Source organism: Hippopotamus amphibius, chromosome 4 (assembly GCF_030028045.1).
Source record: "Hippopotamus amphibius kiboko isolate mHipAmp2 chromosome 4, mHipAmp2.hap2, whole genome shotgun sequence".
Taxonomy (NCBI): domain Eukaryota; kingdom Metazoa; phylum Chordata; class Mammalia; order Artiodactyla; family Hippopotamidae; genus Hippopotamus; species Hippopotamus amphibius.
In genome coordinates, this window is record NC_080189.1 from 150,257,487 (window position 1) to 150,274,083 (window position 16,597).

The window sequence follows — 16,597 nt, forward strand, 5'->3', positions numbered from 1 at the left end:
AATGAAGCAAACAGCAATCATGAGTAGTTCATTGCTTCCTGAGTAAAAAGCTGCTCCTTAGAATGTTTAAATTAAAACTAAACCCATTAAAATCACTGTCTGATATTTTAAGAGAGAATGTTTGCAGGAGACAAGTGGTAAATTATTAATATAGTGTGGCAGGATAAATTTTATGTAGGTGAAATAAGGGCAGTATATACACACATGTATATATAATTATACACACACAGGCACTTGCAGATTTACAGGGCCCTCCGCCCACCCCCTAAAAAAAGACTTGAAAATAAAATTTCTCAGAGAGAATTAAAGTTGAAAATCAACAGTCACAGATATGGGAAGTCAAAGAGACAAAAAAGCTTTCAGGCTAGCAAGACTTCATTGTAACAGGAAAAACTCATTAATCGATCCAAAGAAAAACGTTAAGTCTAGCAGAGGTGGCAGAGGTAGTACTATGAATAATGATAACAGTAATGACATCACAATAACCTTATAAAGTTACAACTCTGGGTAACAACTTTAAGAGGATTAAGACTCATCTAAGATCACACAGCTAGCTAAGTGGCCCAGGTCATTCTGTCTATATCACTGACCCAGGGAGGACCACAAAAAGGAAAAGCAGGCTGTCCAAATGCAAGTGCTTCCAAGGATCAGGTGCCATCATAGAGATGGAAAGACATTTAAATCATCTAACTCCCTTGCTCCAAATCCAAGCTAACCAAGCAATTTAGGGATCCCTTGGCTGCGGATGTAGCTTGCCTGTTTCTAACGGTGGGGCAAAGAACAGAAGTGGCATGGGGGGAGCACATGAACTTATGGGATACGACCATCTCAAGAATGGAACAGAGGAGAGTACTGAACTACACAGCATTCCTCCTGAGATCCTCCTCACCCCCAATCACCATGTACTCCTGCCTACTGGGAGGGAGTGGTAGGGCAGGAAAAGAAACATTAATTTGAGAATAACACAAAGGCAATGTAGTTATTATATATGGAAGTGAGGTGGTGGCAGAGAGGGAGTGAAAGGGAAGCTGTTTCTTAAGCAAAAATTAACATTTAACCCCGAGCCTATTATTCGGTAAAATAACAAGCAAGGAAAAGGTACCAGGAAAGCATCAAGGCCTTATTTACTTAGAGGGGCTCAAGGAAAAGAACACAGTACTAAGGCAAGAGTCCAAATTTAGAGATTTTAGTCTTTATTCCTATCGGAAAGACTGACCCCAGGACAGCATTATGCCACGGCAGTTAAGAGGATGGGCTCTGTAGCCAGACAGACAAGGTTCAAATCTCAGTTCTGCCAGTCACCCAGCTGAGCAGCTTTGGGCAAGTTTCTTAACCTCTCTCTACTTCCTTTACATCATCTATAAATTAATATATAATAATACTATAACAATATATAATATAATATACAATTATTTAATATGAAACAAGGTTGTTGTGAAGACCGAACCCACTCATAGTAGTTGCTGCAGATTATTATGCTGCGAACAATGGAAGGTGTACAGGTGCTGGTGACCTTTTATCAGTACACACCTTTATGAAGAACCTCTAAGGATAAAGTTTTCAACCACAATTCTAAGTTGTGTAACCATTATAAAAAACCTACAAAAACTGACACAAGGTAAAACAAAAAATCTGAATAGTCAGATATGTATTTTAGAAATTGAGGGGGTGGGGGAGGGATGGATTGGGGGTTTGGGATTGGCAGATACAAACTATCATATATAGAATGGATAAACAACAAGGTCCTACTGTAGAGCACAGGGAACTATGTTCAATATCCTGTGATTAAATCATAATGGAAAAGAATATGAAAAAGAATGTGTATATATATATAGATGCATAACAATCACTTTGCTGTACAACAGAAAGTAACACATTGTAAATCAACTACAATAAATTTTTTCTAAAAAATTGAATTCACTGCCAGAAGCCTTCCCATAAAGAAAACTCCAGGCCCAGATGGTTTCACTGGTGAAATCAATCTTACAGCTTTATTTTTCATCTTGAGTTACTGCCATAAATGGGAAGACCCTGCTCCTTTCCAATCTCATCCTATATTTTCCAACAGAGCAGCACCAAGCAGAGCACTGCACATGTAAAAATTAAGCTTAAACCATTTTGGAGTCAGATTATGTCTTTGAAAATTTAATCAAAAGCTACAGATCTTCTCCCACAAAAATAGGTAAAATACACAAAATTTTGCACTCAACATCAGGAGGTCTACTGACCTCCAGGAAGCCAATGGATGGACACTCAAAGATGCTAAGTGAATACTGTTAAATAATCATTAACTGAAGTAGCACAGAGTGATAGTTTAAGGAAAGGACAGAGTGCCTGCCAGTTTCTCCACCCTCTGATACACTACAAATGGTAGCAATCTGTTCTTAACCTTCAGCAGTGAATTCTTCCTGACCTCCTTCTAAAAATATCTTTTGGTAATCTTCATCATCATAAGCTTAAATTCTTTTCAAACTACCAAGGAATTCTTTCTCTAATTTAATTCTTAGGTCCTATCTTTTAAACTTATCCTGTCCTTAAAAATTTCCCAATAAGTTCATCACTTCCTAAATGTCTTTCCCAGATGTCACTCCGTTCTTTCCCATTATTTATATTTCCAATCTTATAAGCAGCCCACCATCCCACACCTACCGGCTCACACCTACAGATCTTATCTCCTTTGGGTCTAAAGAGTCACCTGCAAGGCAAATTCTGGCCAGGATGTATAATTTTATTTCTTAGCAGATGCAGGAAGATGAAAAATGGAAGTTTCATATTCACCCCAGTAGTTATCATTCCCAAGGCTACCTTTAGATAGCTGTTATTTTATGAAAAGAAATCCTCCATCCTTTAGCCAAGAGAGGATGCAATGAAGTTAACAGAGCATTCCTAAGAATCTGTGTAGGCAGACTCTAAGACCTTTAATTGTGACTTCATATTTTTCTACAAAACCATATTATTCTCTTAAGAGGCTAATCAGAGCTGATTTCCAGTTAAGTCACAGAATGTATGGAAGATAAAGCACTTAGATAACCAAGTGACAGGATATAATTTGAGAGTGGGAAAAAAACAAAGCTAATGTGTGGCCAGGAAACAATATAAAGGACTCATGGAAAGATTTCAATAGAAAAGAAGAAAAAGTTGTACAACATGTTTTATCTTAAAACTACATTCGCTTTGGAAAATCATATATTCTACAATTTAAGATATACAGAGATTTAACCACAGGTTGAGGCAGGAGTAGGGCAGACTCTCAAATCAAGAAAAGCCAAGATATAAAGAGAAAATATGAAAATAATAACAGCAAGCAACCAGTGCAACAAGATATACTTTGTGCAGGAAAGAACCGAGAGGGTTTTACTCTAATGAGGACAGTGCACCTAAGATTCCACTGCTACCTGCAATCATTATCTACAGCCAGCATTTCAACTTCCTCATCTTTCACATACAACCCGCTAACTCCCCTTGACCCACTGCACTGAAGCACAATGATTCCCTGCATCACCTGAGGGCCCAGCATTGTTCTTTTTCTCCCCTGCTCTATTCTCATGCTGATAATTACCAATCTCCATCTCCACCTTTCCCATCTAGGACTCCTACAACCTCAAAGTTCAAACATCAAAAATCAACTCAGCTTCCACCCAAAATCTGCTTCCCCCTCCTGCTGTACCTTTCTCAAATTGCAACACCATGACTACCTAATTCCCAAAGCTATCCTGGACTCCTTCCTCTCTCTCTCTCTCACTCCAAACATCAATGCAAATGCTAAGTGGCTTCGATTTTACCTCCTCGTGAGTCTTAAATGTCATCCTTTCCTCCCCTTCTCTACTTCGACCCCGTGGTTGGTTTAGGCCCCTCTACAACTTCTCTAATACAACAGGTCCCTAATCGATTCCTCTCTGCCGTCAAGTTCAGCCCCCTCCAATCTGTCTGGCCCACTGCCACTACACTATAAATCTGACTGTGTCACTCCCCTGCTTACGACTTTTTAATGATTATCCACTCTCTGTGAGGTTCTTTCAGGATCGTCTGGGCCACATCTACATCTTCAACTGCCATCATTCATCTCCTCTGACTCCCCAATACACCCGCACACTTAATGCTGTAACAACACAGCACTGCTTGTGATTCTCTGAATATATCAGGCAGTTTGGGAATTCCTTTGTATCATGTAATTCTCGTTTCCATTTCAACACTATCTGAGCCCCTGGAAAACATGTACTTACCTTTTAATACTCGGGCTTCCCTCACTTTGTAAAGCCTTCCTTGACCACGCCTACCTCCCTTGGATCAACGCCCCCTTTGCTCTACTCTTTCCCTGCCTTCTACATACTTCTATTAATGCATGTATGACATTTTATTATTTGTTCACATGAGTGCCCTCCCTACCGGACTGTGAGTTTGTTGACAGAGCAGGGTCCTGTCTTTTTTTAATCATCAAAATGTAAAAACATGGCTCTAAAGTCACTCAATAAACTACTTGGAATTAATTAAAACGATGTCTTCATCCATAAGATGTCATATCACATTTGAACGATCCCCCGAAGAGATGGTTTTGAAAAGAAAGATGTGTGAATATAGAGAGTATGAATACAGTTTAAGTTCGAGTAAAAACAAAAAACAAAAAAAAGTAACCCAAGATTACTTGGTGAGCTAGAAATTCTAAGAAATCTTTCAAACAGATGCATCGCAACAGAACCAGAAAGAAAACAAGAGCATAATGTGGTAAAAACACTGCCTCAAGGCCAGAAGCCTGACACTTGAGATGATACAAGGCAAAGTGTGCCCAAGGCTAAGGAACTGACAGTCCTGGTTCTCATTCTTCCATCAGACATGGCCCCATGAGAAAGAAACACATGGAAGAAACCACTTACAGAGTAGAAGCAACAACTTTGGACAGTGTTCTGTAGACTTTAAGAATGGCAGAATCAGGGACTTCCCTGGCAGTCCTGTGGTTAAGACACCATGCTTCCAATGCAGGGGGCATGGGTTCAACCCCTGGTCAGGGAACTAAGATCCCACATGCTACGTGGCATGGCCGAAAAAAAAAAAAAAAGAACAGCAGAACCCATTCTAAATTTCTTAGACTGTATTGACCAAAGAGTTGGTATTTTTCAGAGCTGGAAGGATGTGAGAGATCACCACCAACTCCCTCCATTTATAAGATGAGACCTGGGGCTTAGAGAGGAACCCAAGTCTCACCACTAGTTAAGTGGAAGATGAGAAATGAGGACAGCGGCTTCTACTTTCTCTATCTGGGGCTGTTTCCACTACCCAACACTATCCTCCCGCAGGTGAGTTAGGTGCTATATTGTTTTGTTTTATTTTGTTTACACATAAAGAGTTATTTTTCTTTCTTAATTATAAGTCTGTAGGTGGTATCTAGACTTTATTGAAATGCTAAAAATGGTTTTCACAACTCCTAGATTACTTTCATCTGCCATTTTTTTCTTACTCTAACAGGAATAGCAACTCTCAAAGTAAAGTCTCATCAGGTTTTGGTGATAGTACTGACATCAGAACATGCCATCTTAAGTCATCACTCATCCTGGTTTGCAAAACCTAGCTATTGCTTTATTGATAGTAAAATCACTACCATTTCCCTCACTAATCCTACAAAGCAGTTTCATTTTACCACAATAAGAAAGAGGAATAGGTGGGGACAGTGACTCTTCAACAGGCAGGATTGGAATTACAGAATTTGAGGACTAATGAGGCAATGGGATATAGCACATCTAGCCAACAGAGCATTTTAAGTCCACAAACAGGAACACTGGGTTCCCCCAGTGATTATAAAGTCAAGTATCTGATAATGAAATCATCAAAATATAATAATAGTATTACTGATTAAATGCTTGCCATGTGTTAGGGACTAAGAGCTTTACATACATCACCGCCAACCTTCACAAAATACCTGAAAGGTAGGTATGATACAGATGAGGAAAGTGAGCAGTAACAGCACCAGCATTTCTATATACAAAGGGCTCACAGATGGCAAAAAGGAAGGGAGTAGAGGGCAAGCAGGGACTTGGCTCCAACAGAGAGGTAAATCCCTGTTTTCTAGGTTGTATGTGTATTTGAGGTGGTGAGAACCCTGATGTACAAACAAAGCACAACAATTTTCCTTATGTGGACTATTTATGGAGCAGGGTAGGAGGGACTGTGGCTACCCTTCCCCCAACGCCACATGCCTCTTAGCACCTCACGAAAACTGAGAACCCCAAAGATGGAGGGCTCTGTCCAAAGTGATGAAGCAAGTATGGCCAGAGATGGCATTTGAACCCAGGTTTGTGTGGTTTCAAGGCCCTTTCTCTTTCTACTCTTCCATGCTACTTCCTTCTCTATAAATGCCACATTGTCTAAGAAGCATGCAAAATTAATAGTTAGCAATTTCACAATTCACAATATATGAAAAACGAATAACACCTCTGAGAACCCTAAAGCAGGGCTTAAGTACATTTTAAAGTACACATTCACACACGGATGACAGAAGCCTTTTAAAAAAAATTTTGTTGGGTGTAGAGGGGCATGGGGGGAGGTGGTAAAGGAGAAGAAAAAATGGTCTCCTCTGAGAGACTCACGCTGGTTTAGAACCAAGCTGGTTCACAGGAATGAATGGATTTTTGGATTATGCCAGATACTGGGTTTAAAACTGGATATAATCCAATAACATCCAATATCTTCATCATAATGTGACAGCCTGAAATGCCCATATTTTAAGAGGGAGTTCATTTCGTCATGCAACAATCTCCAGGTAGGCGTGGGCTAGGAGGTATCACAGAGCCCACAGAGATGTGCACAACAGCTCCTAACAGTTCCTGCTTAGCAGTGCTTGCAGTCTAATTAGGAAAATCAGAGAAACATGTCAAAGGGTTAAATAGCAGCAAACGAACAAATTTTAAAAGGGTGGGTTGCCAAGAGGTGGTCGAATTGGAGAAAGGAGAAAATGCTGGGCTTTTTAGGAATCAGCACTTTAAGCACTTTAAGTGCTTTAAGCCAGATCTTGAAAGGAAGCACTTTAAGCCAGATCTTGAAAGGAAGGGGGAAATCAGAATTCGAAGCAGGAGGGCAGGGAATTGACAAAGGTCCAGGAACAGGGAAAAGGGCTATTACAAAACAAATCCACAAATAAACAGATGCTCTCACACAAACTGATGTGTGTACAAGGATATTCATGGGGGCGTGGCTCAATAAACCATGGCACATCCACACAATGAAACGCAGCTATAAAAATGAATGAGGTGGCTTTACATGTACTCATGTACATTATATACTACTAAGTAAAAAAAGCAAGGTCCAGAGAGTGTGTACAGTATGCTACCATTTGTGTGTTTACAAAAAAAATAACACGTATACATGTATGCTTGCATGTGCTTCAATATTCATGGACTATCCATGGAAATATGGAAGAAATTTATAAATGGTGGCTACCTCTGCTGGCTGAGGACACAGGTAGGTTAAAACCAAGGGACTGTGCTCTGCAGAAGGCAGGTGGACTGGAGAAGATCCTAAGTATCAGGGTAAGAGGTTTAGAGAACATGCAAACTCTAGAGCATGGTTTCTCAACAGCAGCATTATTGACATTTGAGGCCAGATAATTCTTCGTTGCACGGACTGTCCTGTGCGTTATAAGATGTTTAACAGCATTCCTGGCCTCTACCCGCTAGATGCTGGTGGCACCCCACCTCCCATCCCCGGTTGTGACTCCCAAAAATGTCACCAGACAGTGCCAAGGTGCCCTGGCAGGGAAAATCGCCCCTGGTTGAGAACCACGGCTCAAGAGTCACAATATAAAGAGTTAATATACAAAACCCTGTTTTACGTTCCTGTAAATTAACAAATGCAATATACACTCCAATATGGGTCTGAGGAACATACTGGACATTGTTTTGAAATGACCTTCATATATTGTCATAGTTTCTCAAATTGTGATAATCCAGGTCCCTTCCCAAATCTGAACTATTCATTTTTAACCATAACTACTCCATCACAGATGTCTCTTTCCTGCATTTGTTGATACAAGTGATAAACTTAAAACAGAAAGGCTAAGTACATTTTCAGCAGTGCACAGAGGGTGGGCCAGATTCCCCAGTGGGCTTCCCATGAAGCACTCACCCCCTTGGATCTCTGCAGCATAATTTCACAAGTTCGTGGACCAGCCCCACCGCCTCCCAATAGCATGTGCTCTCTAGATCCAAGATCCAGGATGCCAAGGAAGGCAACCCTCCCAGAGAAATCTAATAGAAAATTGTATTTTGGCTCAACTTTTGAAAAACTAATATAATTACTGACACGATAAGAACATAATTACTTGTATTATGCTAATAACTTCTTCTCATAACTCTTAAGAACCACACAAAGTGCAAGACGCTGTTCAAAAATAATGAAAGACATCACTCCCGATTTAAAGATTATAAAGAGAATGAGTAGTTTATAAAGCCAAGAGAGGCTTTATCTAGATTCTATATATCACAATTTCATTAAGCTGAAAGCCATTTCTAATATACCACAATGAATAGGGAGAAGAAAAAAAATCAAGACACCCAACAGGCTTGAATACTTTTCGAACACAGATCTAAAACTTTTGTTGATCCTCCTGTGTCTTTTCTTTTCCCAATGCCAGAAATCCAATAACACCCTGGCAATCTTGGCTTTGTATACTGAAGTCACTGACTCTTCCAATACTGCTGTCGGTGAAAAGTTCTGGATTTCATTCTCATGAAATCATGCTCCTCAAATTCCAGCATTGTGCCGACTCCCTGTGCTTAGCTCTCAGAAGGTTGGCTCTCATTTGTGGAGGTGACCTCCAGTGACCTGACTGCAGTAAATACACCTGTGAGTCCCTATGGAAGGTGCTTAAATGTGTCCGCGGCGAAAAAAAAGAAACTCACCATTCTAACTACTTCAGGGTAAGTCTGCTCTGTCAAACAGCCTCTGCTTATTGTAATGTAGTCCACCAGTTCATTAAGAGTGGAGCGCTTGTATTCTTTCATTTTAAGATCAGATAGCGTGTCCATGAAGTCAAAAATGACACAGCACTGCTGAAGTTTCTTTAGGAACAGTTCAGGCTGCTCTGAGGATGGAACGTCTAAGAAAAAAAAAGGAAATGGTGTAAGTCTGTCATCAATTTCTAGGTTAACAGGAATTTTCTGTGAAAGTTAACTTCAAAAAGGTAAGAATTCACATGACAACAGTGTTCTTTTAAACAGTCACACATGGGCAGGAGGGGATACCATATCCACTGCTTCAGAGACCTTGTCTTAGGAAACTACACGGTACCAGTACCATTGACAGCGTTTGCTATTCCGCCACCAAAGACTGACCAAAATCCCAAGAGCCATTAGAGAGTTGAAGCAAATTTTAACCAAAAACACCCCAATGTCAACACCCTTAAGCCAGAAACACTGAAGAAGGTCAAACTTTCCATTATAAGGTAGATGCAGAAGTTTTCGCTGTTGGTTTAGATTAATTTTACTAAAAAAATTTCAAAGCAGAAATGTCAGTTGATTCATTTTAATTTCATGCTGACATCCTTGGTATTTAAAGCAACTGTTGTGTGTATGTGTTTATATTGTTTGTTTTGTTTTGGCCTGGTATCTATGAAGCTTCTTTGTCAAAGAAACTTGAAAAATCAACAAGATGAAGCAATACCAGCTCTCTCAAAAAGGGCAGATCATCAATGGGACAATACAAGCAAACTCTGCTTAAATCTAGGCTCTCCCTTTTGACCCACCTTCTTCCCCTACGGTGGGAGAAAACCACTAACACTTTCATTAATATGGTCTCAAAATAAACATCTGTTCATTTCCTACAAACAGCAGGTCAGACATTTGGTTTGGTGTCGTTTCTAAAAAATATGTAGAAATTTTACGCTAAAATTCCCCAGCTAGAATGGAAACCTGACCTAGAAGTGGACTTGAAAGACACCGAGTAACTGTAGATAGCTCATTCCACTCCTATCTTCTTTCCGCTACTTTATTCCACCAAACTGGAGCCTCTCTGGAAAGACAATGAAATTATGACAAGAGCCTCCGTTGCCTTCATCCAAGGCGGTTCACTCATTAATCCTCAGGACGCTCTTTGAGGTAATCAGGCGGCACCTATTATTACCTCATTTGAGGTATGCATGCTGACATTTTCCATTTTTCACAAAGAAAATTAGAGACAATCATGGAGGTCCCACAATGAATGAGGTATGAAGCTGGGCACAGATGGGCAGCCGGGTCTCTAACCACACTCCCACATTCCTTCTGTACGACTCAAGGACTGGAACACTGCTGGGCCAGTCATCTGCAACCATCCTCAGCTGCCAGCCTCCCAGTAAGTGCTCTCCACTGGCCTCACAGCATGGGCCACCTGCGTCCTGGAGGTAAGTGCCATGGCTAACAGCACCCATCTTACAGCCACCAGCAGCCCCAGCAGAGGGGAGAGAGAGGGCTAGATTCCTAGCCACAGGATCCGCATGACTCCTCTCCACGACCCCCTCCCCGCCTCACATCCCACGACCCAAGTGCCAGCCCCTGTACCCAGGACCTCACAGATAATTCCCCCCAAAACTCCACCTACTGACATCAACTTTGGGGTGAGCCTAGATGAAGTGCAATGCACATTTGAAAGTATAGGATTTCTCTACCAGATATAAGGGAACAAGAAGTAGTCGATGTTTCTGAAGGTATATAGCACCGCTGCTACTCTCAGCAAAAACAAGCTACATATTTAGAAATTATTCTCAACCAATGAGGTGCCCCTCCCACCCCCCACCCCCACCCCCCATAAACCCCCAAAGGCATAATGCATCTTATAGTCAAAGAACTGGGGATCTGAGTTAAGCCACGAGATACGTCTTATTCTATGCCCCTAGACTTAATCACTTTCAAAACATTTAAGCTTTATATGAACTAAGTTTAGACAAACCAAGCTTTCTCTTTAATTGTTATCTGCTTCAGGTGTTTACATAAACAAAAATTAAACAAGGCTGCTTATCAACATGACTATACATCCTTAACCAATGGCGAATTACATGTACACGACCATTATGGTTAATTACTGAAGCCTTTTAAGTTCTAAATCAGATTCCATACCTCAAAGCTGAAGGGGAGTTTTGACGCTGTACAGGGAACAAGAAAAGACTTATTAATGTAACATTAAAGTCTTCAGGACAAATTTTAATTAATCCTGTTTTTGATACAGTAACTTTAACACTGCTTAAAAATCAGACCATGTTCACGGAGAACTCCTTAACTCAGCACATACAAATTATAAAAGCATCTGTAAATGACAGCTTTTCCTCCAAAAAGCAAACCACCATTTAAGCAGTGACAACGATGATTACCCTTTGTGGTCACTGCAATGACACTCAAGAGATTCACATTTGGCTACTTAAAAAACTTCAGGCAGTTAACATTTAGTCCTTTTTCTTAATGTTGAAATTTATTCTTTTTCCAAGTTGATATAATGTCATAGACAAATGTGAAGCAGGCTACCCACCTGCCCATTGGAATAATGATGATAGCTTACATTTATTGAGCACTGTTGGGTACATGTACTGGATACTATTCTAAGCACTTTACATATATTATATCTTATTTAGTCCTGACAAAAACCCTATGCAGTAGGTACTATTTCCAATTTAACAGATGAGAAAACCAAGACACAGAGAGAGTCAGTGACCTGCGCAGAGTCTTGGAGCCAATAAACAGTGGAGACAGGATTCAAACTCAGGCAAAATGGCTCCAGAGCCTGAACTCCTCACCACCGTGCCACAATCAGACTCAGTGAAACACAGGAGCAATACCATATTCCATCAAAGAGGGTATGTACAAAAAGAGGAAGAATAAAGAAACCAGCCAATTAATGTCCAACATGCCCTCATTATAAAGTATCATGCTGAACCCCTCCAGCCTATTCCCCAGAAATTAACACATACAGCTACAAGCTATGCTTTATCCTTTATCACAGACTAAATTCCTCTAAAATAACCTCCTTCCCCTAAATAAAAAAATTTAAGTAATCAAGACTGACCAAAAGGAAAAGGAGAATGGTGTCTTCAAAGAGCCAATTCCATTATAACAATTTTTAAAAATTGTGTTTATTCGTGCTGAAGGATGACCTAACTCACAACAGGCCGAGCACAGGGCTCTTCCTATAATGTTCGGCCCTCAGACTCCCCCTCAGAGCTGCGCTGCTCCCATCCTCCTTGCCCTCACCTCCCTAATCCCAGTGGGATACAAGAGGGCAGAATGTGAAAAGGTAGGACCGGCCAGGATCAGAGAAAGAACACTCTGAGTAGTGCAGAAGGTTCCAGTGATGTAAGTTTATTTCTATGGAACCAGTCCCAGAAGCAGATACAAATATTCTATTTAAAGAAACATTTATAAAAAGTATCAGGTACTAGTCCATAAAGAAAATCTCATAAATAACAAAAAGAAGAAATCAGACAAGCAGTACATTTTCACTATGTGCAGTAACGCTAGATTTTAACAATTCAAAGCTACCCACCTCCCAAATCCAAGCCACCTGAAAAATCTAAACATTTAGTAACTTAGATGAAGAAAAAAATAGAGAGAGACATTTCAAAATAAACGTAAACTAGAAAAATGAAGGGTCATCGCAGAATCCCAAAGCAAACAGGCAGTGGATGCTCGTGCCGTCTCTCTTTCAATGGAGACCTCTGTCCTGCCCAGGCCGTCCCCATCCCCAGGAGAGGGATCCCACAGAATCATAACCATAAACAATGAGGAATCAGTAAGTGGTTATATAATACCATGAAGGTCATTAGCACAGCAACCCATCCATCCAAGGTTAGTATTTGTTTAAAGGGGAGAGTAACTGATCTAATGATCATAGCTGGATAAGATTCCATAAGGTCAGATTCCACTGCCCTGGAAAAACCTTTAGAATTAACTCCCAGAATGCTTCTCACCCAAGAAAATAATGTAGTGACCACCTAAATGGTCAATCCTCTTGGCAGCTGCATTTCTCACTATATTGTCCTTCTCTCTCCTTTTTAGCATTAGTCTTTTCCTCACACGTGCTTTTCTATCACCATCTCCCAGCATCCTCCTGTCAATTTTCATCAGTGAGTTGGGGAAATGATTACTCTCACATCCAGAGTGTTCATACCCAAATAATTAAAAAATTTACAAGTGCAGAAAGTAATGGAAAAATGGGCACAGAACTCAGCAGTAGAGGGAGGATGCAGGTTGAGATTAAGAGCAGTCGGCAGGCGTTATATACATGTAGGTACCCATGCACACATGCGTGGGTGCACACGCACACACACACCCCTGTCCTCACCCACATTACGATTTCAAGGGCTGGTTGGCTATTTATTATTTTTTGTTTATAACCAGCAGAAGCTCTTTCCTCCCTAATCAAGAGCTTCCATTATCCCATCCCATATAAAATTTGGGGCACATGGTCATGGACCCAGTATCAGCCCATCTTCTCCTGGGGTCTGACTCAGTGAAGACTTTGCAAAGCAGGAAGTAGCAAAGGGAGAGGAAATAAAACATGAGCCCAATGTCCTTTGCGTTTGGTGCTCTGGGACTGCAATCAAATGAAACTGTTGAAAATCACTGCAACCTGCAAATATGCCAACTAAGTAAATAAAGGAGGCCCACATCATTAAACTGATTAGCCACGACATCAGAGGAAGAAAGCAGATTGGTTAAAAAAAAAAAAAAAGATGGGGGCTGATAACTTACTTACATACAAGCTGTTTAAATGTATGTAGATAAATATTTCCATAAAATGGTCATGTCTGCATTGGAAGCTAAGCAGTAACATTGTTTCAGCTCTTAATGAACAATATTTATAACCAGTTATTTCCATTGAAAAGATCTGGAAAAAATATTCTTCTAACTTAACAATGCTCTTCACCTGAAAATGCCCTAAGATATTACACACACAGCCCTTTTGCATCCATTATCCCCACTTTCACACAAAAAAATGTACAGAGATTGAGCATGTAAATGTGGTCTTTGATCCCTTCCATTTCATCTTTTAGAACTTTCCTTAAGGTGAACACATCCTCTTCCGAGTATGCTCCGTCCCACGCAAACAACCCTCCAAAGTTTCAACAAAGTCAACGAAAATTGTACCTGCACAGGCATACGAGAATATATTTACAGAAGACTAGTCTCACAGCACTGAGAAGAACTTAGCACTAAGATATTAAGTAGACTTAGCCTTGAAGGACTAACGCATAGTATGTTAGCACATGTGGTAAAATGATAATAGCCTGTCCATGTGGTCCGTCTAAATCCTTACCACCAACTTTACTCCTAAACACAGATACAGGCAGCATTCCCTTTTTGCTGTACCTATTTCAAAGAAACTAGAAAGAATCTTATTTTATTCATGGAACTATGCTTCCATTAGGAATTGCTTCTGACACTCAAAAAATAATCACAGATATAGCTAACAATATTTTACCAAAACAAGAAGACCAGTATAAATCCTTATAATGAATCGAATAACAAAATTAGGCTTCATGTCCTGTGAACTGAATCCAAGTATACCATGTTGGTTACATAAGATAGTTCCATGTTAGTAAGCAAATAAGAAACTGATGTGTGAGCTAAAGTAAGTATTAAATACCTGACCATTCCAATTACTTTATTACTGTATTCAAAGTAGGGGTTCCAAAAACGTTTGTTGTTGACGACAGTGTTGGTAGTGGTGGCATGTTTCCACTACAAAGTATTTGTATTGTATAAAAGCATCTCATGTATTTTATAAAAGCATTTCAATGTGTGACCACAGCTGAAAACCACTGTTTTTAAACTAATAACTTCTTTTAAACTAAAATCCTTCTTTCATCTCCTTCACCTTTGAAATTTTCTCTCTCTCAGTTTATTTAAAGCTAACAGCGAAAATCTGGGGTTTTCAAGCAAAGGAATGTCCCTAGCAACACCTTCAACAGTGAAAGCATTCCTTCTTTGCCTTGGCTATAAATATGCGAGGGTAGAGTTGGCTGCTTTTAGAACTCTTCGCAATCTATTAGGAAGATGGAAAAACATTTTGCTGATTATTAGCATACACTCTTTTTTTAGGGTCAAAACATCTCTCACAGAACTACTACACCAATAAAAATCGTATCAGAAGAAGGAGACCAAGGTGTGACTTTTAAACAGCAAACTGAGAAGCAGATGAGGCCAGTACTGATATTTCAAGCTAAGAAGAATGATGATGATGCAAAGCATCAGTACTGCAAAGCACTGTACAGAGCTCCTCACACACATTATCCCCCTTAACCCTCAGAACACCTTACGAGCGGCCACTATTAATATCCCAGCTTTTTAGATGAAAACAAGACGGGGCCCAGACAGCGAAGTCACTTGCCCATCACCCACACTAAGGGCTGCAGCTAGTAGCCGAACCTGGGTCGTCTCAGTCCCGCGCCCGCACCAGGCACAATAATCGTGATGATGACGACGGCTGTGCTAAACAATGCAGCTAACAACGGCCAGCACCGCTGAGCGTGGGGTCAAGTGTCATGGCTGGCCATTTGTGGAAGAGAAGTTGTCATCTAAAAGCAACGAAACTACTAACTGTAAAATAGACAGCCAGTGGGAAGTTGTTGTATAACAAAGGGAGTTCAACGCGAGGATGGAAGATGCCTTAGAGGACTGGGACGGGGAGGGTGGGGGGGACTTGAGGGAGGGTGGGGGGGGGAGTCGAGGGAGGGAGGGAATACGGGGATATGTGTATAAAAACAGATGATTGAACTTGGTGTACCCCCAAAAAAATAAAAAAATAAAAAAATAAAAAAAACTAGTGAATCTGGCTCCTCGATGGCTAACACTTGCATGACCTTCCTTGAACTTCTCTGTCCATTCATACACACTTGTTCGTGACAAAACTCTTTCTCCATACTGTGCACAAAGTCTTCGATAAATAATGGCACCAGCTACACCCTCAGACCACAAAAAATAAAATAAAATAAAATAAAATAAAATAAAATAAAATAAAATAAAATAAAAGCAACAAAGAATTTGATTGACTTTTCTACAAATATTTACACATTTTAAAACTTAGCACAGAATTAGCTTTAAGTGAGTAAACAATGGTAGGTGGGTAACAAAGTTTTAAATAATAATAATATATTAACTACTCTCCCCAGCGTGAACAGTCAACATGTATTATTATTCTTTCATGGATCTCTCCAATTATCCTTTCCCAAAAGCTGACAAATATGTACACTCCAGTTTATAAGCAAAACCCAAAACTCATCACTAACGCAGAATAGTGGCCTTAGCAGCAAAATCACAGGATTCAGAGCTTTCACACTGTTTCAACACTATGTTCTAATCAGAATAAATAGGAAACACACCCATGCATATGCATATATGCAATTTCCAATAAATATTTGTTTCCAACCTTTCATAGTTCTCCCTCATGCTTTACCTGCTAATGCCAAGGCAGTCACTGAAACTTGCAAGGACAAGAAAAATAAAACATTTAAAAATTAATCAGTTCCTAATTATAGATGTAGATTACTTTCCTGCCACCAAACTCAGCCACAGGACAGAAGCCACCACAGCCTCTGACTAACACAGTCAATCTCTCTACTATCAATTAATTACCTATGGGCTTA

General features: G+C 40.1%; 1 protein-coding gene across 4 annotated transcripts in view; it reads right to left on the reverse strand.

The window, feature by feature from the left end:
• The window catches only part of PPP2R5E (protein phosphatase 2 regulatory subunit B'epsilon), a 144,638-nt gene that overhangs the window by 58,281 nt on the left and 69,760 nt on the right, over nt 1-16,597 (reverse strand). For all 4 annotated transcript variants that reach the window (XM_057731479.1, XM_057731482.1, XM_057731481.1 and 1 more), the window contains exon 3: nt 8,889-9,085. In XM_057731479.1, coding sequence (XP_057587462.1) covers nt 8,889-9,085 — 197 coding nt within the window. The remainder of the gene's footprint in view (nt 1-8,888; nt 9,086-16,597) is intronic.